Here is a 24,304-nt window from a genome sequence, read left to right as displayed (position 1 = left end):
TGTTCATAATATGTTTGGATCAATTATTACACACTTGGTCCCCACTTCTATCTCATCGCCTGCAGCTAAAATGCCCCACCCCATAAATAAACAGGATTTGTTCTTTGGGTCTATAATATATCCATTTTTGGAGCGCTGCTTTTTCAGAGCATAAATGCTCTGCCATGACTAACTGCTTATTTTGCTGATGATGGGTCTCAGGACATTTGAAGAAACACTGCATGGACATGTTAAAACTTGGGGTCTTTGAAGTGTCTTAAGGAATTCATTCAGTACTCTTCAAGTAAGAACAACACAGCAAGAAAAAACATTTTGTATGTATCAGGGAATTAATTTATAAAATTAATGTTACTTTAATAATATATGCATTACTTTAGTTGTTTTGTTTTAATCTACTTTAATGGGAAAAAATAAATTGTCAATTAAATTTTATTCCACCCAGAAGACAACTGCCCTCACACATTTAGATCACTGATGAGCATAAAATGCAATGATGTGCATTGGCTATTGCACTTCAGCACAACTATTGTTTTTGTTTATTATTGTCATGTCTGAAAATTTACACAGCTACAATGGGACAGAGTGAATTGTGATAATTAAAGAGAGAAAAAAAAGAACAACACACACACCAGAGCCTTAAAATAGAAACACAAGTCCCAGAAGTTTATTTAGCAAGAATAACAGTTCTGCAATGGAACGCATAAGTTAACTATCCCTAAATTATGTTAAGAGCTCAAAAAAGGAGAGGTGCCTTTCCAGAGATTAAGCCTAGTGTTGAACTAAACTGGAGATTCATTACTGAACCTCTTTTAGTCCAATGAAATGCTTGTTTGGTCTCTGGGAAACCAGCCCTTCGAATAAGACAGGTAAAATGACAATTAAAAAAATACATTCATAACAGTAGAAAAGAAAAAAAAAAAAGTTTAGAGGATGCAACATTACAAGCATTGCTCATGACTCTTCCTGCAAGTTAAGTCCTTGTATGTATCTTCAATAGAGAACTCCAATTTCCTAACCTTTGCTTATTTCTACCTCAAGGTAGTTCTGAAAACATGTAGCATGTGCTACGTCTATCCTGGTAACATGGTATAGATCCTCCAAGGATCTATAAACAACGGTTATTGGGCAGTAGAGACAAAACACAATACCATCTGCAGAAGCAACCAATACTGGCTACTCTCACAGACATTTCAGAGATAGGATCCATGTTCCCAGATTAACAGACAAACATAGGCCAACACCCTGCAGGAACAATCATGAACACAGCTTAAACACAAATTTAATGATCCCCCCGCCCAAATCCAGAAATGGTCCACTGAGTAAGCTACATGACATGGTTGGACACAGTGCAGCATCAAATTATAAGACCATATGTTGACGTGAAAATTATTCTACATCTTCAGTACGAAACATCACACTGCAAGCGCTCCACACATCTAAATTCTGTCTGTAGAAAAACAGCTGGACAGCTGGGAAACCCTTTCTGAGAAGACATGTTAACTCTTTCTAGTCTAGAATAGATTGATGGCAATTTGCTTGGGACAGGACTAAGAGGTTCTTGAAGAAACTTGGAAATGCAGGTTCCTGTTTAGGACTAAAACCCTGTAGTTAACAGCCACCACCCTCCACCTAAAGAAGGGACATGTAAATAAGTAGTACAATTCCAAACAATAGCAAAGACTGGTCCCCTAATCCATTTCTGAGCTACCCTCTGTCAAACCATCTTCTACAGAACATTTCCTCAGCTCCTGAGCATCTGTTCTGGGTAGTTACTACAGACCCACACCAAACTGCAGCTATCAGACTAACAGTACGTGGACATTTTTGGACCATTTTTTTGTCTTTAAAAGCCCCTGAAATCCATGAATGGTTGTTCACCATACAGTTCTAAGACCACTGAGCAGAGGTTGCATGAGAAACATGCAATTAAAGGAGAGCTAGCAAGTTAGAAAAAGAGGCAAGCCGCGAAGCACAGAAACATGCCAAACAAAATAAAGCATGCATTGCTCTTTGCCATATATGTTATATAATCTTTAAAATATTGATACATGTATTACATTGTCATCACCATCATATGTACGTTTCATAACTTAGTGTATATGCAAATAGTTAATTGATTTTTTTTCTTGGAAAATCAATATTAATATTAATAATAACTGAATGGGGTGAAGACAAGGAAAATAAGCTGATCATTTGAAAGGTATTTATATTAATTAAAAATAAAAAACAAACAAACAAACAAAAAAAAAAAAACACAGGCAAAGCAGAAGAGAGGTCAACTTAAGGAAAGAGGGAAAAGGAGAAAAGAACTAACTAATGGAAGCAGTAAGAGAATGGTTGTGAATGCTTGTTGAACATTGACAGTGAGAGTGCTGCCCACTGTTTGGTCTGCTGTAGTCCTTTGGATTTCCAGTTTTATTTTGCAGTCATCATCTGGACAAACTCTGAAAAAGTAATGAAAAACTTCCAATAAATATAAGTTAACGTGTATTTTCTAATCAATATTAAAGAGGGGGAAAGGAAAAAAAAAAAGCATATTGATTAAAATCTAAAGACCACCAAATAACTACGGTCACCAAAAAATTCAGCAACATTGATGAACCCAAAAGCTATATTGACATGTTACAAATCCACATGACATGTTAAATCCATATGACATTATTTTTAAATGAATATCAGAACTGAAATTGTTATCAAATCTGAATAAATTGCATATTTATTATTTCAAAATGAAAAAAAAAAAGCTCCTGTGTAATCTAACCTTCATAGTTAACCTGGCCATCACCATCAATATCTGCCTCTCGGATCATCTCATCAACCTCCTCGTCTGTCAGCTTTTCACCCAGGTTGGTCATGACATGACGCAACTCTGCAGCACTGATGTAGCCATTTCCATCCTATACAGAAAGAAATAAAATATTGTCAATGGCCAAGTCAAACACATATGGAACATCAAATAACATGCAAATATTTGTCAGAGTCCTGAAACATGCCTAAGAATACACAAAGGACAATAAGTGTGAATGAGGGCACTGAAACTGAACACCCTCTTCTTTACCTTGTCAAAAACTCTGAAGGCTTCTCTAATTTCTTCTTCACTGTCAGTGTCCTTCATCTTCCTTGCCATCATGGTGAGGAACTCGGGGAAATCAATTGTTCCGTTACCTTTGGTTAAATTAAAAAGTGTTGTAAACAGACAAAGCACATTCCTCACTGTCCAAGTAATTCTACCCATTTGTGCAAGTAAACATTCCTCTCACCATCAGCATCAACTTCATTGATCATGTCCTGCAGCTCTGCTTCTGTTGGGTTCTGTCCCAAAGACCGCATGACAGTTCCCAACTCTTTGGTGGTAATGGTGCCATCACCATCTTTGTCAAAAAGTGAGAACGCCTCCTTGAATTCTTAAGATAAATAAGAAGACATGTTGAATCAAACATGTAGATGGTGGTTTAAGGAATAAAAAAATTAAATAAAGGGCTTCTTCAGCATGTGTAATTACCAGCAATCTGTTCTTCAGTTAGTTGATCAGCCTGTTAAGGGGTGGGGGTGAATAAATAATGAGTTAATTAATAAATAAACACATAAATATATAGTAACGTTGCAGGTTTTACAGGTAGAGGTAGCAAGTTATACAATGCCATGGTACAATAAACAAGTGTTCTGTTTCGCTGGTTTATAATAAATGGCCAGAATTATTTCCATCACCAGTCTCAAAAGTGGACAAAGAAATGCAGCATTGTAAAATGTTTTACTGCTTGCTAAAATTCGGTATACCTACATCTCCATATGGATGAAACCATCATATAGTTTGGCAGACTTACACTTTGTGGCATCTATTTTATCCATTGTCTAATTATTATTTTCGCTGAAATGGAATACAAGATTTAAGCCAGAATAAGCTGTCGTTTTAGGTTGTTTACTTTTTGATATAATCACCCTTTTCGTTACAGAATTTGTTCATCAGTATTCACATATATGTGGTTATTTCATATAAATGGGTACTATTCGCAGAGTACGTAGCTATTATACTCATACACAGTATAACATGTAACATATCCTATGCCAACAGTGTCTTTCAAGCTTTCTACAAAAGAAACCCCCATCTTAAATAAGCCCTAGTTGTCAGTATTCAGCAACCGCAGTTGATTTTCATCGATCGTACTGCATTGGGCCTGAAAGATCCACAATTTCACCAACGACCTCATCCCTTGAGCATCAGCAGATCCACTTCCATTAAACCCGGTTTAATAAGGTCAACTGACCGTTACCCACCTAAAGGGTATTTAACACTCTGAGCCGAGACCTTTCAGATCCGAGTGGACCTTCGCCGCACCAGAGCGATTCAATTGTTAGCTAGCAGCCGGGCTAACCCATTCACTACAACACGCAGCATTTTTACTCCCACTTTAAGCGGCCACTATACTGCGCCGACATCAAACTAAAGCCTTAATAATGTACTTACCATTTTTATATCGGAGTACTAAAGTAGCCACTGAATCCTGTGCGCAGATGTATTACACAGAGCGCTGTCTTGTCGCTGGGCTGTCGGCTGGCTCTTCCCGCAGCTAAGCGGTTGTGTGCGCCCAAATTTCCAGATCACTCCGCCTCAGTGCGTCGGTCAAAAGCGGGACGAAGCACTTCCTAACAACCGACCCGTTTCTATAGTCTCCCTGCGCCAAAGCGCTGCTAAACCTAAATAAATCCGCCAAATAACGAGGCTTTCCCCTCACCTTGTTTTTTGTAAAATGCAGATATTATTCGTTGCTGTTTCGCTTGGTCTCAAACTGCACTAATTCAGCGGCGGGCAACTTCTAAATGACGGCTTGCGAGTCTCACCACCTCCAAGTTTGAACGGCTCGGAGAGGCAGTTTGTAGCAGAGCGATGGCGCATGTCAGCTGACCTAGAGAGCAGCGCGGGATTGGTGAACATCCACCTGCAATGCGTCAGGGAGTCCTCACAGGGAGGAGGAAACACTCTCCGCTCTTAAAGACGTAGGCATCACATCACAGTTTACTCTCAGTACAACCTGTTTGTTTGTTTATTTGCTTTTTATATAAAAGTATTTTAGTACTGTCCATTGGTATAAGTAGGAAATATCAAGCCTTGTGCTGCCTTCTCCAGAATGTGTTCATTTTGCACTTCACAGACAGTTAATGGACATCTTTTGTGTCTAGCAGTAAGACTGGTGTCGGGTTCTAGTCTCGTTTTCATGGCTCTAAGTCAGCCGCAATATATCTTCCCTCACTGCTGCAGCAGGTGCTTTCTGTAGAACTCCAACGGATCACCATGTGTGCTGCTATATGAACATATATATCCTAATCATAGCTGGACTTAATGTGAATGTGACCAGGCCCAGATTTGATACCACTTATGTTAGAGTGTAGGATTGAAAAAAAATCTGATACCGAGTTAAAAGTTTATGTACTTATATAGTTAAATATAGGTCTTGAAGCCTGAATATAGAAGCGTGATTTATTACTTAATTATACAAAGCATATTTTAGTTCTCTAATTTATAAAAAAAGAATTCTATACTTCCACAAATATTTCTGCTATTGTATAGAACCATGTTTGCTTTGAGCACTCACTATTTGGACATTTCACACATACAGTTGACATGTATTTTCTAGGTTTGCAATGCTTAACGGTAAATTACAGGCATTTTTTTAATTTAAACAGTATCCCGTGAAAAATACTGTCCTTTAAAATGTGACTAAATTCCATATTCTAAAGAGATAAGCTAAACTTAAATAATAAAGTCTGCATTCGGTGCATTCTGATAACTATGATAACTATATAAGTATGTATTCTACTACATACTTTAGTCAAATATCCTTATGGTTTGCAGCACTGTACCTCAATGAATTAATATTTCATAAGCATTAAAACAGCCAGGTGAGAATGGGCACAGTTAATATATAATGAATTTTTCTAAATAAAGAAATCCAGACGTGCTATATCCATCCAGTATTCCTGCACAAATGTAAGTCTTATGAAGAGCTTTTAACGATTCTTCCCCATCTGAATAGTTTCCAAAAGAATGAGACAAAGTCATCATGAAGTCTCTTCCAACTTTTTATTCATGCTCCTATTGCAAAGTATTTGTTTTGAGGGACTGTTCATGATACTTTTGCATCATTGACAAAATAATACAGTGAAAATGTTTGGCAACATACATTTGCAGTATCAACAACTAAAATATAACAAAGGTTGAAAGTGCCTTTAATGGAATGTTTCTCAAGTAACAGTCAAAAAGTATATTTTAGCTGGGCTTAACCTTACATTAAATTGAAGCCTTGACAAGTTTTCACACATTGGCATTATTTTAAAATCTATCCAGTGCATTTTGAGATTTTTCAGGAAAGAGTAACAGAATGCCCATCAAGCAACATTTTTGTCTATGTATAGGATCCACATACCTAAGTGTAAACATACATTTTCTTTTATGGAGTATAAGGAAATTTAAGCAGAACAGCCTGTTGTGGCCCCAATTTCAGCTCTGCTAAATTAACAGAGGTGTCAACAGGTAGCTCTTTTGCATCAGTGCTGACAACGATGGTGGCCGTCTCGGGAAGTTCTTTCTGGGTTAGCTGCAGAGTGAAAGACAATGAAGTGTGCCAGTTCAAAGCAACTATGTAGCGCTCACTCTGGTCCCATTTGCGCAAGTAGGCCATGGTACTGTCAGAGCTATTAAGAGGAAAGTACTCTCCATGCATGAGAGAGCGTTCCTTCCCCCTATACTCGCTTAGAGTTGTAAAGAATGACTTAAGAGAAGATTTCTGTTCCTTCTCCTCCTGCAAAAAAAGAAAAAGCATGTGTACAGTTACAGTCAGTTCTGCTTAGAGCGTATGCATTTGCTTCTTTTTAGTATAAGTGAAAGTGTAGCACTGATTAAACAAAAATAATATATAATTAAAAAGTAGTTCATTACCTTGTCAGACTCATTTATGGCATTTAACCAAATCATCTTCGGGTACTTGTACTAATTGAGGGGAGAGGACAAAACAAAACAAACAAAAAATTAGCAACTTTTAAGAGGATCAGTATTCTTCTCAACAATCGTACATCTAATACACTCTTACCTCATTATCTCCAAGTCCAATTTCATCTCCGTAGTTGAACACGGGTGTACCAGGAAGGGTAAGCAGCAGCAGTTGGCTCAGCTTCACACATCCTGAGCCCACAATGGAAGCCAGATGACCCCTGACACGATCACCAATGTTCCAGGCCAGCTGGGTAGTATTGTGGTCAGAGTAAAGGCTTTCTATGACCTGAGATGTCATAGTTCCAGAGTTCAGCTTCAGAACATCAGAAAGGAGCAGATCCACGCCCGTCCTGTTCATCTGTTTGCTTACATCTTCAGCAGATTGCGCATTGGTAACTCCAATAAGAATCCTTCAAGAAATTAAATCCAGGTCAGTTTCTAGGATTTTGCTAAGAAAATGGACTGTGATCCAAAATGGACATCCACGATGTCAGTTTTGTGCCACAAGATGGCTCCTTAGCTCACTTATGATTGTCTGTCACAAGCATGCTTCAATTCAGAATCTAGAAGTATACTCACATGGCTCTGTATCTAGAAACATACTCACTATAAACCTACTGCATCTAACCTGATCTTAGGTGAATGAACAACGATTTAGTACTCACTTTTTCTTCTCCTCTTTAGTGTGATTTTTGACGGTATCACTGATTTTAGTCCAAAAGGAGTCCGCAGTGGCAATTTGCTCAACACCATGAAGGAGGATTCCATCCACATCATTTTGCAGCCAGAAATCAGAGGCAGACTGGAAACAAGACATGGCCATTGTTAAAATCCATTTGTTACCAACAGTATTGTTTACAGTTAAGTGTACATCAAAGAAACTCATACCTCAACTTGTTCTAACACTAGTGGAAAAATATCGCTTCTGTTCTGGAACCAAAGGTCAGTTCCTTTATAGTTAGGGGTTAGATCCAATACCACTGAAACACCTGTGAAAAGACAAATATTATATTTATTAACAATGATTAACTGGTGTCTGATAGCACCTTTTATGTAATAAACCTTTAAGAGTAGAATGTATAGTTCAAATTAGTCATTAATGAAAGCAAAGAAGTTATATATTTCCTAGATACAACTAAGAAAACTCACCCTTCTTGTGTACTGCACTAATAACGTTTTTAAAGTCATCCAGATTTCCAATGTCAGAGGAGATCTCTTTCAAATTCAGGTCTTCATGTTTGTCAGCATTAGAAACATGGATGGGCCCTATAATAAGTCCCTTCACCTTCAGTTTCACCACATCTTCAATCTTCTTCTCCAGACCTGGGGAAACCCAACCAATACAAGTGAGGTTAGTTTTGGATTTACATATTTCTGCACAGTAAACTCACCAGTGTTAAATCAACACTTAGTGTAATAATTTAGTACTCTCAGTGTTAACACTAATAGTGTTGATTTAACACTGGTGAATTTGCTGCTGTGTGTACAGTACTTTATAATCTAATATACATTTCAGTGAATGAGCAAGCCACAGCAACAAGGGAAACTTCTCAAATGTTTCTCAAAAAAAAAAAAAGACTCAGAAGACTCATCATCCCCTGGTGAACAGACCAAAACAAAAATCTCTCCCTGTGCCCATACCTTTAAGATCAGAATTTTCTGTGAATGCACTGACATCTCCAATCTGATACAGTGGACCATCATTCCACCAGTTCATCTCAGGAAGTGGTTTGCATCGAGGTGCCTGAACAATGATGACGACAGCACCAGCCAGCATCCCAATCCAGCCCAGCCAGAAGAGAATGAGCAGTGCCCATCGGGCTCTAATCCACCTATGAATAAAAGAGTTCAGGTGATGAATTTAAAAAACTAATATAAAAGGGAAAAAACGGCAACAGTTGCATAAACAAGATAGCCGCCATACCCTGGAGTTCCAGCAACTTTTAGGAGCTCCTCCTTGGACAGACCAGTAAACTTGGATTCATTCTCCTCAGGGATTTTAACCTTCACACTGCCATTTTTCTCTGTCAGAGGCGAGCTGGCATCTCCATTACCAGTGTCACCACCGGTCATGGGCTGCTTCTCTGGATCCACTTCGTTGAGCTCCACATCTTTCATGTCTACTTCAGCGTCTTTAGTCATCTTGGCTGCGATGGCAGACTACAGTTCTTTCACTTCCACCTTAAAAAAGAGGAAAGAGAAAAAGCATGTATGGTGACGAACACGAGGAGTTGGCGGAATCACGAGAACGCGCGCTGTAACAAAGCACAATGTTGCGTCAGCTACTTTAATACCCGGTGGCGTTTAACGAAGGCGGCACTGACTGTGGCACAGTCCCATACTGTGGAATAGCTCTCTACTCCATACATTCGGCATTATTAAAGGCTTAAAATGAAGAACGTGTCTGGGTAATTCTGGATTGAGCCCTGTAAACTCAATCGACTGTTTGACAGTTCCAGGACGTGTGACACTTCATATTAATTCGGTCTAAAACAGCTCAGACATTTTTAATCCAGCAAACAAACCAGGCCAACCGAGCGTTAAAGTCTAAATCTATCTTGGTTTAATAATGTGCGTAGACAGTTTTTCAGCCAAAGACAGTCAGTGCCCTAACGTAATTAAACCCCTACCCTACCCTCAAAGCGTACCGCGCCTCTCTCATATGTTGCAGCGAACCTACTCTATTACCAACACTGCCGAATTCAGCCTTAGTAGCCAACACTTCATTGTATTTGAAACAATAACCCAATAAAGAACGGCATCGCCTGCGCCCCCATCGCCTCCTCAGAAAAACCGGTTTAGTCTTGTTCTGGTTTTAAGCAAGTCTCCCGAAACCCCGAAATATTTAATACTGTTATTAAACTAGTTATTTATACAAAATACGTGAAGATAAATCAGAAAACGTGGTGATATAATTATTATCTTATATATCTAGCTAAAACAGGTTTATAAAAACACATGACACGTAATTCTTTAAGGTATGACTCACAGTAACGTGGAGGAAATAAGCAATTTTACAGACACCCGCTGTTATAGCTATAAAGGCTCGTTCGGTTAAAAAAAGAAAGACCTTTACCTTAAATCGATACCGAAAAGTAATACAGGCGGCTATTTTTCCTCCGGGATTATTCCGTGTGGCTCTTGTCTCTCCTGATTTTCGACTGACGGCGGTGATGCTCCGTCTTTATACAGCGCTCGCTCCACTGCGCCGCCCACATTTAAGGTGGAACTTCTGAATAGACACCGGCTCAATGTGTTTGTGCCCTGTCCTCTAGATTTTGATTTTTCTGTCCTGATATTTTGTTTCTACACCATCACACAAACCTATTTATCTATAATAATAAGAAGAAGAACGTACGTCAAATTAAATATGATTGTGCCATTTTGTAATTCTGTGTTTCTCAACCCTGGATGTAGAGGCACCCTGCCCTGCAAATTTTAGTGGTTTTCCTGCTTTAACCCTCCCACTGTAACTCTGAGGGACTTGTTAATTAACTGATTATTTGAATCAGGTGTGTCAGGAGATGGGAAAGAACTAAATGTGCAGAGCAGGGTGCCTCTAGGACCAGGATTATGTAACATTACTGTAAGGCTGAAGAAGCTGTTATTTAAAGCTGACATTTTTGTACTTAGTACAATTTGTTGTTTTCTGTATCTTTAATTTTAATTATTGCAAATTATATGCACACGCACACACTTGCATTTAATGTTCTACCTTGTAACACTACCGCCACCGTCCTCATAACGTCAGCATGATGAAGTTAGTCTTTTCAGGTGTTATTTGGCACAAAAATTAAATATTAACTGATTTTTGGCTAAAGTAATATGTATTGTTGACCCAATGACCACTGATATTCATACTTTTCTAAGGCAAATGGTCATAATTCAAGCAGTATTTAGTCCTAAATGTGGTTTCCCATAAAGGGATTAAGCCTAGTCCTAGACTATGTCCTCCTTTCAATGGGAAAATGACAGTTCAAAATGCTGTGTAGTCCAGGACTAAGCTTAATTCCTGTCTGGGAAACCACCCCATAGAGACTATTAATGATTAGTAGTTGTCAAGGGGGGAAATTATATTTTGAAGACAAGTGATAAGTTGCGATCCATATGATGTTGTAAATATATATAAAGTTTAAAACTTTATATAAAAATGTAAATATAATTGCACCAGGAAGTTTAAAACAAATACTTATACTCTCTCGAGCCGATGAAAAGCAATGGAAAGACATTTCTTTACAAAAATTCTGTAGATAAAAACAATCCACCTTAAAGAGTTCTGGGTAGGCTTCATCCCCTACCCATGTTCATAGTGCATGCGGTACTAATGCAAACATGTTTTAGCTGGAAAGCATTGTGTTTCTTTCCTGGAGCGACTGTAATACTCAACTAAGAGGTGGTCAGATGAATGCTATAGTGATAGTGAACAACAATCTCAAATGACAGTTCTACCATTCTTATTCCAGTACTCCAGTGCTGTGATTTAAGTAGTGACATTATAATTAGTGACTAAGCTTTAACGAACTCTCAGAACAGTTTGAGACTGGGAGACGTACATTAAAATAAATCTTGTTCATAATAAATATCAGCAGTTGAGACATGTCTGACCTTTCACCCAGTTATTTTGTAGTAGTACTTTTAGTTCAAAACAAGAGCAATGTCTGTCTATCTATCTATGTCAGTGATTCCTTTTCATCAGTATTGTTTTAAACTAATTAGATGAATGGTTCAAACTTCAGGCACTGGCAGTAAATTGCCTTGGCAAATCATTTGAAATACAAAGGACCATTGTTTTATGTGGTGACCATTGATCACCACAATGTAATCCCATCGCCAAATTACAATAAGCTAAGGCACAAATCACAGTAAAGTGCATGATCACCATTAAATATTACATATATTGGACATAACTGACAGGTTTATAAACCCTTAATAAAAAAATAAAGCAGCAAGATATTTCTTATAAAACACAGCATTGATGTCCAACTTAAAAAACATTTAATGTAATTAAACTGTAAAACATCTGAGTTTGGGATAAACTTGGTAAACATGTTGTCTGCCCAGGGGGCTCGTCCTGTTTGTGAGAGCTGCTAGAACTCCCCCTTCTCTTCTAGGAAATGGCAACCTGATCCAGCAGAGGAGTTGGAAACTTCCACATGTTGACTACAGCTTATTCACAAAATATACAGAAACCTTCAGTGGTCTACGAAATCATTAGAATGACATGTTTTAAAGATAATCTCTCATGAAAACAATTCACTCCTGTTGCTTTCTTTGTTTTAAATCCAAAACATAGTCATATGTTCACAGACCATGCCCCTCCTGCAGGGCGGGGGATAGAAAAGGATCGCATATCATGTAAACAGGCCAAAGCACAGTGTGTCCTTATGTGGTATGTTAAAGACACATGTTTCTGAACTGTGAAAAGACAAGCTACGACAAGGGTGAGCAACTGTACTCAGAAAAATTATCCTTGAGGAATTCATTGAAATTTCATCCATGGCATGATAAGTAAAGCCGGTTGGATTATATAGTTCAGTGTTGATGCTCAGAGCTTTTGAGAGCAAAACAGCACCAGCTCTTATCAACCACTGATTTGAGTTCTCTGATATTGAGGAGACAGAGCTGCTCACTGATTTAATAGATTTTTTCATTCTTGTAGTCAGCACTGCAAATAAGATAAGCAGATAAGCTTAAGCTGCAGTGACCTATATATATGGCAAGACATCTCTTGAAAGGTAGTATATATATGTATATATATAGCAAGTTGGAATATGTTTGTATATAATTTGCATATTGTTTTGTTTTCAACAGTAGCAATATAAAATACCCAAGTCTATACCACGCAAGAACACCATGCAAAAAAAAAGCCAAAGTGGTTACACATTGACACTATGATCTACCTTACTGGCATATATTTTCACAGTTTTTATCTTTACTTATATAAATGCATTGATTAATTATATGAAATGAAAATATAAGTAATGAAATGTGTAATATAAACAATGTTTTCTGATATTATATGATGTAAATATAAAAATATGACAAATGTGAGGAATAACCTCTGTTACAATGAGAATATATGAGAACAAATGACATTTTGAGCTATGCTACTAGTTAATTACTGTGAACTTTCACACAAGAATCACAGTTTTACTAAGCACATAAGTAAGTCTGTTTAGTATGGGTTATTTATGTTTTAATGTTTACATGATGCTAATTTTCCGGTTAAAATTCTTTTACACATAAGCTACATTAGCCTTGTACAGCTTCACTGCAAAACCAAACACACAAGAAGTGTCGTTGCAAATCAACTGCATTTAAAGTAAGGAGGAAATTTCTGAAAATCAACACATTTGCTATGATAAAGTTATGCATAATAGAATTTTGTTTTCTTCTTCTGTGAACATAATCAAATGTGAATTAAAACCTGTGTTTCATGTTTTGTGTGTTGTCCTGGTGACAAGTGGTATTTTGTCAGGAGCACTGTCCTGTTGATTTTTATTTTTAAAAGCTTTTGCTTTGATCTTTCCACTTTGCTTTGATCTATCCTGCACTGACCAGCAGATATTATGTCTGAAATGTTCACCTCAGTGACCTCATAAAATCACTCCATGGCCATAACAAATTACTCTCATTAAAGAGCAAGGCCCAATTTTTGCTATACTGTTACATTTTAATACACTATGGCCAAAAGGACTTACCCATAATTTCTTGCTAAATTAATATTAATTTAATGGTATCTGTCCTGGTCTGGAACACATACCGACTAGGTGTTGATATATTGATATAAAAACTCAAGAGCATTAGCAAGTTTAGGTACTGATTTTGGATGATCAAAGTTTTACATCACTAAAACCACTCCAACTCATCCCAAATGTACTGAGTGGTGCTCCAGCCTTTCAGCTAATGCAGTTACACAGGTCAGTCCAGTGCTAGGGAGATTTTTACACTTCTGGCACTGCTTGGCACTGAGCATGGTAACATTAATCCCCATGTGAAACTGGACCAGTGTATCATTTCCTTATATGCTTTTTTGATTATAAAAGCTGAACATCTGTGTCCACAACATGTGTATTTTAAAGTACTTTACTAAGGTAGGGTAGCTCCCGTCTAATTGTGTAGATAATATTATCTGAAGCAAGTTTAAGGGTTTGAGCTGCCAGTTTGATATATTCGCTGAAGGCTTCAGTTTGCTCAGTTAAAATGGACCCTTTTCATCTATGTAAACAAACAGTTCTTGCCACCAGAAGCAGACAGATCAGACTCCAGTTTATTCGCAGATGACCTGGTTCACAGCAATAATTAGCTTAGAAGTTCATTAGAAAGTAGATTGTTTTTCTTTTTGTGCACAGTACAGAGTTAATCTTCAAATAGGCATTTTGAAACTCACAGCACACCGTCCTGTTTCCATAAGCCAGGGAGAGGAAATAATGGTGTAGACAGCATGCAGATAGTTATTAGCAGGCATTGATTTTCACAGTCAGTAAAGCAATTGATGTGTCTACTAATGAATAATAGGATCAATGGATTCTATACTGTAGTATCAGTGGAATAATGCAAAAAATAGTCCCCATTCTCTTTGAGTAGGGTAGTTAAACAACATAATCCCCATGTGACAAAGCTAATGGTGAAGGTTTTACAGTTCTACATGTTAAACATGGGTTTAATGGGAGTGTTTTATTGTGTGTTTTATAAGTAATTCTTTCTCAGTAGTGTTAAGGGCACCTAAATAAAAGGGTGATTTTGAATTGCTGTAAAATATTGGTTTTATTTATCTTAACTGTGATTCAACTTAAAATTTGATTGTTTTGTTTGTGGTGTGATTGTTAACATATTCATTAACTTTTTAAGGTTGAACTGATGAGCTATTTATTTAATGTAACAAAAAAAGGACTGTAGTAGTATAATAAGAAGCAACAAGAATTGTTTCATGTTCCCCAGTCGGGCTTATGTCTTTCCATATCTACTCCTTTATGTCCTGCTTTCCTCTGTTTAGTTTGGAACTTCTCCATGCTCCTTGACCCTGGTTAGTGTAATAATAACTCCTGACTTGCCTTTATCCCCCTGCTGTGCATTGTTGAAGAATTTGTGTTCATTTGCTCACTTTTGATCTGCCCTTTTCCGTGTTCATCAAAGGGTATTTTTTCCCTAGCTTCAGTCCAGTTATTTCTTTCTTATTACCCTTCCTCTGTCATTTCTATCTGAGCTTAGTCAAAGGATATTATACTGATGTGAAATTATAATAAATTATCTTATTATTACTATTACTATTGTAGAGCACTGTAATAATTGCACATGATATTTCAGTGGCAGCACCTTAGGGTTATTTTTAAGAATAACACATTCTGGGACAATTTGTACCACTGCATAAATCCTAGTATAACAGTCATTAAAGTATAAATTACAGAAGAGACCAAAATGATATTTTTCTAAATTTCAGTATCACTGCTCAACCCAGTGTAAAGTTTCATGTACTGAACGGCTGTAGGGCAAGATGTATTTCATAACTTCAAAAAAAAATATTCTACATTATGAATAAATGAATTGCATTTATTGTCACATACAAAGTTATACAAGTACAACTTGCAGCGAAATTACATTTCCATCTGTCCACTCACCCAAACAGGGGTTAGGTGTGCGCAACAGACGCGATGGCAGCAGGTGTCCCGCGCCATCTTACAGTTAGAAGAAACAGCTGGATTACAACAGGGAAGTGGTAAAAAAAAGAATGTCATAGACTATGCCTTAAAGAAGCACAGTGTGTGATCTTGATAAAAACAACACCTTTAGCACACACAGCAATACACACAAATAGTTTCAGTGACGTAGACAAAAGCAGTAGGAGACAATATGAAAAAACTAATTGTGAAATATTAATAAAAACTGTGATCAAAATTAAAGAACAGTAATCACAGTAGACTTTAACAGTGAAAAAAATCTTGCAAATTAAAATGTTGCTTAAATTTTGCTCCTAATCTTTTCTGCATTTCTTTTAGTAGATTTCTTAGTCAAAACTTTGTCTCCAATTATTTTCCCAAGCTTCTTATCGGGCTCAGGTCAGGACTTTGGGTTGGCTATTTCATTATTTTAATGTCAGCAGCTTTAAGAAAATCCTTTATCCATTTTGTAGTGTGAAAAGGAGCATTGTCTTGCTTAAAAACTGCTGGTTGATTTGCAAATGCTTGCAGAGCCAGATTTGCAGGTTGCTGAAAGAGGTTCTTTTTAATATTAGCATTCAACTTGCCATAGCTCTAAAATAAGCCTAAATCCCATTCAAAATAATCATTTTTGTACACTTTGGGTCGTTTTTACATACATGTAAATGATTAAACACTCTTTCACTCCCACTGTAATGTATATCTTTAAAAAATCACAAGAACCAAGAAGCAGGATGTTTTTGCATCATATTTCAATTATGAATTATATGGATTACTTCGACTGGGTAATGAAGGGTACAATCAAAAACAGTAACAGTGTTTATATCCAAGTATTTGTACACATGTTCTTCTTAGATTTTTATTTACAGCGTTAATGCAACTTTAACCTGGAAATGTCCGTAGGGATGCTTTCCTCACTGAAGTTTGGAAATTGGTCTTTTTTTCTTTTTGTAATAATTACATCCAAAGATCTTTTTGGTTTAAATTAACAGCTGAAGTATATTAATCGTTATTAAAATATGAACACATTTTTCCAAATTTTCAAAGTACCTTATTGATTTTTAAAGTTCCACAGCAGCGTCCCCCTGGATCAACTTTACAATGGTTGTGGATTATCTTTTATCATTCCAACCCCTAACACCCACAGTTGTCATGCTCATAAATATGCATAAGCATAGAGCATGAGTGTATCTCCACCCAGAGTGCCCCTTCTGTTTTTGAGCATTTTTCAGAATATAACTGAATTGGCGTCAAGTTAGTTTTAACCAGTGGGTCACAGTTACTCCTTTAAATTTGTCAAAAGTGATTTGTCTAGCCTCAGAAAACATTTTCTCCTAATCAATGGCCAAGAAGAATGTCCCTTCAACCTGAGTGGCATGTGCCAACCATGCTCTGAGCTCCACTGGAAATTATTTGTGTTACAGGCTGCACCATACAATTCCGTGACAAGTTGTGGTGGGACAAGGGGTGGTGGTGGCACATTCATTCATTCATTTTCTGTCACTGCTTATCCAGTTCAGGGTAGCGAAGGGTCCAGAATGGGCACAAAGCCTGGACATGGCGCCAGAAAATCACAGAGCACCAAACACATTTACTCGTGCCTGTAGACGTTTCTGAGTAGACAATCCACATACCAGTATGTTTTTAGATTGTGAGAGGAAACCTGGGGAAACAGGAAACCCACACAGACACAGGGAGAACTTCATACTCCTCACAGAGCGTGACTTAAGGAGGGGTTTGAACCCACAATGATGCTGAAGCTGTGTTTCACCACCCTGCACCATATGGATGAAAATACACGACATGGAAACAAACTGAAGTTGAGTAGTTTAGGACACCATGACCAGTATGGTCTAATAAAAACATAGCAAAATTTATTGTAAATTTAAACAACTCCCTTGTTTTTGCTTTGACCCGTGTTAAATTTAAATTATGTTTAAGAAAAGCAGCATTGGATGAAACATACTGCAATTTGTATACCAATTTTCTTTCATGCGAATAATTTATTTATATATTTTCTATTTACTTTATAGCTGTTTTGCTTATTTATTTCAACACTGAACAAATAGTTCTGTTCTCTAGAAAAGCCCTTATTTCTCTCGGTAAAGCACAGGGGCAGCAGGTCCACAAGGAGGCGGTAGAGGACCCTGTGAGACTCGGCTCCACACCGTTTGCAGGAAGCGGAAAGCGGAGTGAAGTGAAGGCGGGATCAGGAAGCTCCTCTCAGTCCAGTTTAAACAATTTTATCTTCATCTTCAGCCTGGAGCTCAGTGAAGCCACTGCAGAGTGAGGGGATTAGAATCAACTCTGCTCCAGTTGGCCTGAACCACGGTAACCAAACCTACTCATGGTCAGCGGGAGAGTGTCACTCTCAGCGCTGGTGTTTCATACAGAGAGACGCGATGAGACTCGGAGCAGAAGCTGCGTTAGACAGTCAGCTTGCAGGCTAATTTTAAACGGGGCTCCCGCTGTGTTAGCATGTGGCTATCCTCCGAGTACAGCCAGGAAAATAACCCACAAAACGTTAATATGTTTACTTCGGGCTTATATATGTTTACGGAGTATTTTCAAATCTTACTATTAACTGACTTAGGAGTTTCACACAGTTTAAAACGACTGGTTTATTACTTGCTGTGAAAGCGCGCCCTTTCGCTTTCATTATCCATGAAGCTGAATTTTTCCTTCCACCTTAACTGGTATAACATAACTGTAGGCAGCAGAATGTGGCCTTTGCGCCTTTTAAGGTGGAGTTGAGAATTAAACTAAATAAGAACCCGTGTGATGTTTATTTTTTTAGAATATTATGTAACAAAAAATTTTACAGCATCTGCATTAAATAAATGAACCTGAACTACGGTAATGTACAGGAATCTAAAGGGAAGGACATCTGTGTAGTTTTGCATTTTAACGACAAATAATTATATTATCTGTAAAACGATAAACAACAGAAAGTGTCACCACGACCTTTAATCTCTGCTGTAGGAATTATAACCAGCCATGAATAAAGATATTCTGCTACAGTATTTTAAAACGCAGCCACAGTGCAATATTATCTGTCCTGAAGTGTCATGTTAATTGTTTCTGCAACAATATTAACATATGCTAAGTAATGTTGTGCAGAAATGATAAATTTTTTACACTTGAGTTGGCAAATTATATACTGTATTATTTCTAATTATTTTTGACATCTTTCCAGTGAGAATCCTTGAAGGACGGCATCGCGTCGCACCCAAAACCAACAATGTCGTCAACATCACAAAAACACAAGGAGTTTGTGGCAGAGCCCATGGGCGAGAAGTCAGTGATGGCACTAGCAGGAATTGGTGAAGTGCTTGGCAAAAGATTGGAAGAAAAAGGGTTTGACAAAGTGAGACAACTTTGAAGATTCTGCAAAGGATCTAGTAAAAAAAATGTATCGTAATGAGTGTTGCCAGCTGATTTAGTTTTCTAATGCTGTTGCTTTCTCTTTCCATTCGACTCGTAGGCATATGTTGTCCTTGGGCAATTCCTAGTGTTGAAGAAAGACGAGGAGCTCTTTCGGGACTGGTTAAAGGACACATGCGGAGCAAATGTAAAACAACAAGGCGACTGCTACGGCTGTCTGCGAGAATGGTGTGACTCGTTCCTGTGATTAGCTCTTTGGTTTCACTTTTACTTTAGGTTTCTGTCACTTATTTTTCCTGCCCTTTCTCATCTCCGTTTATGTATCAGGCATGTTTCTCTTCTGTGTGGCCATTTAAAGCTTTGAGATGCCATAAAAAATGAGCAGTTAGTCCAGCCTCACGTGAGCACTACAAAACAAATACAAATAATTTAATTCCGACACGGACATGAAGAGTGTATTTTAAACTGTCGTTTATTTTTGTTTGTTTGTTTGTTTATTTGCCTTGCTTAGTTTTGTGACCTTTTTCTTACAAAACCTTAGATCTGACTTTAGCAAGGCCTAATATTTTCATTGTTTTATAGTTAATGATCAGTTAAACCAAATTCTCCCATCAAATGCTATTCAACTCAAAGAGTAGATATTTATCTGGGTCTTTCAATGCTTCTGGACTACTCAGTGTCTGAGAAAGAGTTATACCCTGCTATTGGTGTTTAGGGAATGGGTTCTAGCATTTTATGGGTTAATACTGACATTTTGTAGGGTTCTCCATACATGGACGTAATAATTAAAGTTTTTTAGTAATAATAGCTAAATTACTGTTTAGTAATGCCGTATTTTAAACAACACTCAGAAGAAATGTTTGTTGGAAGAGCAAAGATGTGGAAATCATTATAAACAGAATAGCTGCATTACAGTTATGTCACAGTGCTCTTTTCAGTAAATCATATGCCTTAATAAAGACAATATTTGGTAAATTGTGCACATTAAATGGTATGTGTTGATGTACATGTCTGTACTTATACATATGAATATCCACTCATGTATCCTTTCAATAAGTTATCTGTCTGAAACTGGCAAAGCTTGCAGAAAAGACAAAAGCTCAAAAATATTTCAACAGTGGTACAGTGCTTTCTTTTAAAAAAATATAATCATCACTGATGTATAGTATAAATTTGGTAATATCCAGCATTTAGTTTATGCTATTAAAATAATAAAAGGTTAGTACTGTTTTGTAGTAATTGACTAGTCATATTTTAAAGAGACTTTCCCTAATGTTTCAATTTAAACACAGTTAAATTGTTGAGATTGAAAAAATAGGATTGTCTATAAAAATACTTGCTGTGAAAGGAGAATAGATGTTTTCAGTCTCAGAAATGTCCATGTGTCAGGCAGTTTATTTGTAACCATTTTATTGTAATAACATCGTTTGGTTGTTCTTAGCACAGTTTAACACTTCAGATGTGTAGCTTCTACATTTCACAACTGTTATATTTCTCTGGAGACATCATGTTAAAAATTATGCAGAAATATTTGAAACAAAATTGTATTTTATGAAATTGGAATGTTCCTCAACAACTGAAGATACACTTAAAACCTACAAAGACACAAAAACACCTGTCTTTATCATTTTCTTTATTTATATTGATTCTGTATGCAGTATTATTGTAAACCCCCAGGTTGGAAAAAGGGGGGGGGAGTTCTGAGAATTGAGATTAATTTTACACTCAGTTCTTCAAGGTGGCTTTCATATTGCAAACCCTTTTGAATTAGTTGCAGATAACATATAGGTCTGTGGCTTCTACGTTACCAATACATCCAAAAAAATCTAACACTCATGCCCCTTGCCATTATCTACAAGCATACAGCCATTTCACTGAATACATTAAAATTTTAAATGCAAAATATACAGAATTTATTAATCACAATTGTATATCGTGAGAAGAAAATCCATAAAACAAAGGATGTCACTTAAAAGTATAATAAATTTTAAATAATTAAAACATCTATCCCCATCACCTAGTTCCTTTTTACTGGTTAGAAAAATCATGTGCTTGCATTTATGTAGTGAATTGGTAATTTCTTTTAGTTCTTTACGTCTGTAGCCCATTAACAGAGACCAAGCTTTCTCTTATAGAACAGAAAACACTAATTACCCTCACATGAACAAGGTGTTGAATGTTTAGCCTTGGCCGCTGTCAAACACTGAGACGTTTATTTAGAATTTAAGTTTGAAATTTAAAGACTCATGATATATTGTGTGTGTGTGTGCGCGTGCGATGCGTATACACAAATCAGAATCATCTACATGAGGCTAAATCCATTCTTCCTGGGTCTTGCTCAGAGTAGGGCACAGAAGAACTTTTTCTCCCTGAACGGGTTCTCTGAGGTGGGCACAGGGGTGATGAGAGGGTCCTCACAGGCGTGAGCATCACAGTAGGCCATCAAATCAGCAGCTGCCTTGGATACCTAAGTGTACAAGGAGGAAGCAGTTTATTGCAGCGCTAATTCATCAATATTCTCATCACATTTTTACCAAAACAAATCTCTTATTAAAAAGAAATGTTCCATTTATATTCTACAAATATGTCTATGGAGTAAAGATTTAAATCCAATTCAGGGTCGCACCAGTCTTTTGCAGCTTGACTCTCACATTTACTCACACCTATGGACACCTGAGTCGCCAATCCACCTACCAATTTTTGGTAGGTGTTTTTGGACTGTGGGAAGAAACAGGAGCATCCAGAGGAAACACACATGGACACGGGGAGAATGCACTAGCTCCTCACAATCACCCTGGAGCTGTATGATAGCAACTACCTGTTGCGGCACTGTGACGCCTTAGGTGTGTGTGTGTTTTACTTCTTATATTTTACCCTACATTTGTCACTGGAATTTTAGCAGTCTAAATACAAATAATGCTGTATAATGATAATATGCAGCATAGACATCCTTTAAACAATGCACAGCATTAGACCTTGTCATTCGGTGGATGCTGAACAATTTGGAAACATTTTAAGTGCCTAATAAATGCAAAACAATCTTGATGACTTCAGATGTCAAAAAGAAATAAAATCTAACACAAAATTGAAATCAAAAGAAATTACTGTCCATGTTGTGATATTGCTAAGAGTAATGCAGTATTGGAGGGGGCTTCTGAGCTAGCTAAGCATGTTCTCTTGGTGATTTGTGGGTGCAGAAATGATAATGAAACCAAATCTTGGAAATCTGAATTCTGTTTATTTTGTTATGGAACGATTGGATGAATCAAGCTTTATATAACATTTTTCTTATGATTCTTCTTCCATAAACTTTACATCTTGAAGGCATTGATATACAAGCAATGAAATGCTAAATGTAGTAAGAAGAGGTCAAGTGGCATGTATATGTAATAATCTGGTTTGAAAGTAGTCAGGTTTGTTGTGGCATTTATCCAAGCTCTCTCTAGTCACAGTTCTAAACTATTAATGCTTGTATGTGCAGTTATGTAAAGCTTATATCAATGTTATAATGGCGCTCTTCACAAGTGCACATCTGGGGGCCCTGATGACCATTTTGAGAAGTGCTACTTTAAAAAGCCATCCACTGCCTTACCTACAGGTCATAGCTATTGCTTATAAATGGTTATAAGGCAGCTCCTCGGTTACTCACAAACATTCCACCAAATTCCTTCTCTACCCTGAAGACTTGCCAGTTGTTTTGGAGTGAAAATGAATGGACCAATTTAGGAATTTCTATTGTAAGAACTGAAGCAAACTATGTATTTTGTCTTGTATTTTCATTTTGATCATGAGAAATTCTTTACCCTGTGTCCTCAGTCCATATGCATGTAAAGCAAAATTAAGGGTGAAAGACATTCCAATGCTTAAATGATTGTGGGGCATCCATGACCAGAGGGGCTGTCAGAATGAGGCCAAACCTATTAACCTGATTCTGTGGAACACATCTGTGGAACACAAATTTAGTCCGGAGAGAAGCATTTACAAGAAAGCAGAAGAACTCTAAATGACATTGGGACCTTTCTCTCACCTTGATCCGACAAAAACTGGCTTCAATCTTCAGCTGTTCCACCAGCTTCCTGGCCTGACCGACACTCATGGTGCTGTTCACAGGGGTGTCTCCTTTCATCCTGCAACACACACACACCCACATTGGCAAAAATCACACTAGCAGAAGATCAAGAACAATTGCATCAGCTCATAGTTTCCATTAGTTGTTATGAGTGGAAGATGCTAATCCCACTGGGGCAGAGATGAGTGAATCCCCATTGCTCTGCTAATTGTTATAGACTCCAGTAATGTTTACAGAAATCAGTTACTGGCTGATCGTATTTACAGCATATTTCTTGCTTCAAATGGAAGGCCGGCATCTCCCCTCCACTCCACATATCCTCTCCACTACTTATTTCTCTCCCCTCTTCTTCCATTCCCTCGTCTTCACATTTCTTCTGCCCCAAATATAAACCTTTAGAAACTTGAATTTTATTACTGTTCGGGGAGCAAGGGGAGCAAATCCACACGGATTGTATCCCCAGACAAATCAGCCCCCACATGGGGAAACCACACCTTTTTTTTTTTTAGAAATTAAAAAATGCTTAATGTGTTAATTCTTAATCCACTGGTATATTTACCAGTCCTTTTTGGTACATACATCATATACAGACAGCGAGCAATAGAAACTGGGCCAAAGGCATCCACAGGAATCATGGCCACTCACACATCACCAGTTCATATAAAATCAGATAAAATGTACTAAAGGATTTAATGAGCATTGAGCCTCATTGATTTAAAATTGGATTTAAAAACTTTAAAATATATAAAAAATTCTATATTTCATTTTCAGTAGCAAGTGCAGGCGTAAATTACTGAGGACAGACGAAGAAGGAGAGGGGATCGGGTAGAAAAAAAAGGACCAGAAGAGATGTGCTAGTCTGCATCTATCATTCTGGGCCTCCCAGTTGCCAGTGTCTCCTCTCGTCTCTCTTACCCTTGTTGCGGTCCTCTTCTTTTGCAAGCTATCCCTCCACTTCTGTCCTTATTCCTTTCTCTGTGTGTTTTTGCTCCCAGTGCAGCCGGACCCCACCCTCATAGACAGTGTGGATGCTCCAGTTCCCCGCTCTGTACAGTCCGATGCACTGCAATTCTGCTACAATGAGCACCAGGCTCTGGATACATACAGCGCAAACTCCCCTCGGCAGTGAATGGAACTGGCCAAGCATGGGCGGGAGTGCCACTGGAATTTATTTGTCCTTCAGGCTGGACTGTACCATTCCTGCAT

General features: G+C 37.6%; 4 protein-coding genes across 4 annotated transcripts; 1 reads left to right on the top strand and 3 right to left on the bottom strand.

The window, feature by feature from the left end:
- Nucleotides 1–636: 636 nt before the first annotated feature.
- Nucleotides 637–4,876, bottom strand: calm3b (calmodulin 3b (phosphorylase kinase, delta)). Its single transcript, XM_066646479.1, has 6 exons — nucleotides 4,466–4,876; nucleotides 3,503–3,533; nucleotides 3,261–3,404; nucleotides 3,059–3,165; nucleotides 2,762–2,897; nucleotides 637–2,444 (listed from the first exon to the last, which is right to left on the bottom strand). Exons 1-6 carry the CDS (start codon nucleotides 4,466–4,468, stop codon nucleotides 2,416–2,418), a joined length of 450 nt encoding a protein of 149 aa, XP_066502576.1. The 5' UTR covers nucleotides 4,469–4,876; the 3' UTR covers nucleotides 637–2,415.
- Nucleotides 4,877–6,070: 1,194 nt separating this feature from the next.
- slc3a2b (solute carrier family 3 member 2b) lies at nucleotides 6,071–10,394 on the bottom strand. Its single transcript, XM_066645802.1, has 9 exons — nucleotides 10,065–10,394; nucleotides 8,913–9,169; nucleotides 8,630–8,820; nucleotides 8,138–8,311; nucleotides 7,877–7,977; nucleotides 7,654–7,790; nucleotides 7,086–7,398; nucleotides 6,935–6,985; nucleotides 6,071–6,797 (listed from the first exon to the last, which is right to left on the bottom strand). Exons 2-9 carry the CDS (start codon nucleotides 9,128–9,130, stop codon nucleotides 6,447–6,449), a joined length of 1,536 nt encoding a protein of 511 aa, XP_066501899.1. The 5' UTR covers nucleotides 9,131–9,169; nucleotides 10,065–10,394; the 3' UTR covers nucleotides 6,071–6,446.
- A 7,382-nt stretch (nucleotides 10,395–17,776) lies between these two features.
- On the top strand, nucleotides 17,777–20,688 carry banf1 (BAF nuclear assembly factor 1). Its single transcript, XM_066646480.1, has 3 exons — nucleotides 17,777–17,976; nucleotides 18,842–19,012; nucleotides 19,130–20,688. Exons 2-3 carry the CDS (start codon nucleotides 18,887–18,889, stop codon nucleotides 19,274–19,276), a joined length of 273 nt encoding a protein of 90 aa, XP_066502577.1. The 5' UTR covers nucleotides 17,777–17,976; nucleotides 18,842–18,886; the 3' UTR covers nucleotides 19,277–20,688.
- Nucleotides 20,685–24,213, bottom strand: gng3 (guanine nucleotide binding protein (G protein), gamma 3). The gene is made up of 3 exons (XM_066646481.1): nucleotides 24,014–24,213; nucleotides 23,057–23,156; nucleotides 20,685–21,496 (listed from the first exon to the last, which is right to left on the bottom strand). The coding sequence occupies exons 2-3, from the start codon at nucleotides 23,153–23,155 to the stop codon at nucleotides 21,368–21,370; spliced, it is 228 nt and encodes a 75-aa protein (XP_066502578.1). The 5' UTR covers nucleotide 23,156; nucleotides 24,014–24,213; the 3' UTR covers nucleotides 20,685–21,367.
- Nucleotides 24,214–24,304: the final 91 nt, after the last annotated feature.

The sequence above is a fragment of the Hoplias malabaricus genome, chromosome 15 (assembly GCF_029633855.1).
Source record: "Hoplias malabaricus isolate fHopMal1 chromosome 15, fHopMal1.hap1, whole genome shotgun sequence".
NCBI lineage: Eukaryota > Metazoa > Chordata > Actinopteri > Characiformes > Erythrinidae > Hoplias > Hoplias malabaricus.
The sequence above is the reverse complement of the archived record's forward strand: the minus strand, read 5'-3'. Positions and strand labels throughout refer to the sequence as shown.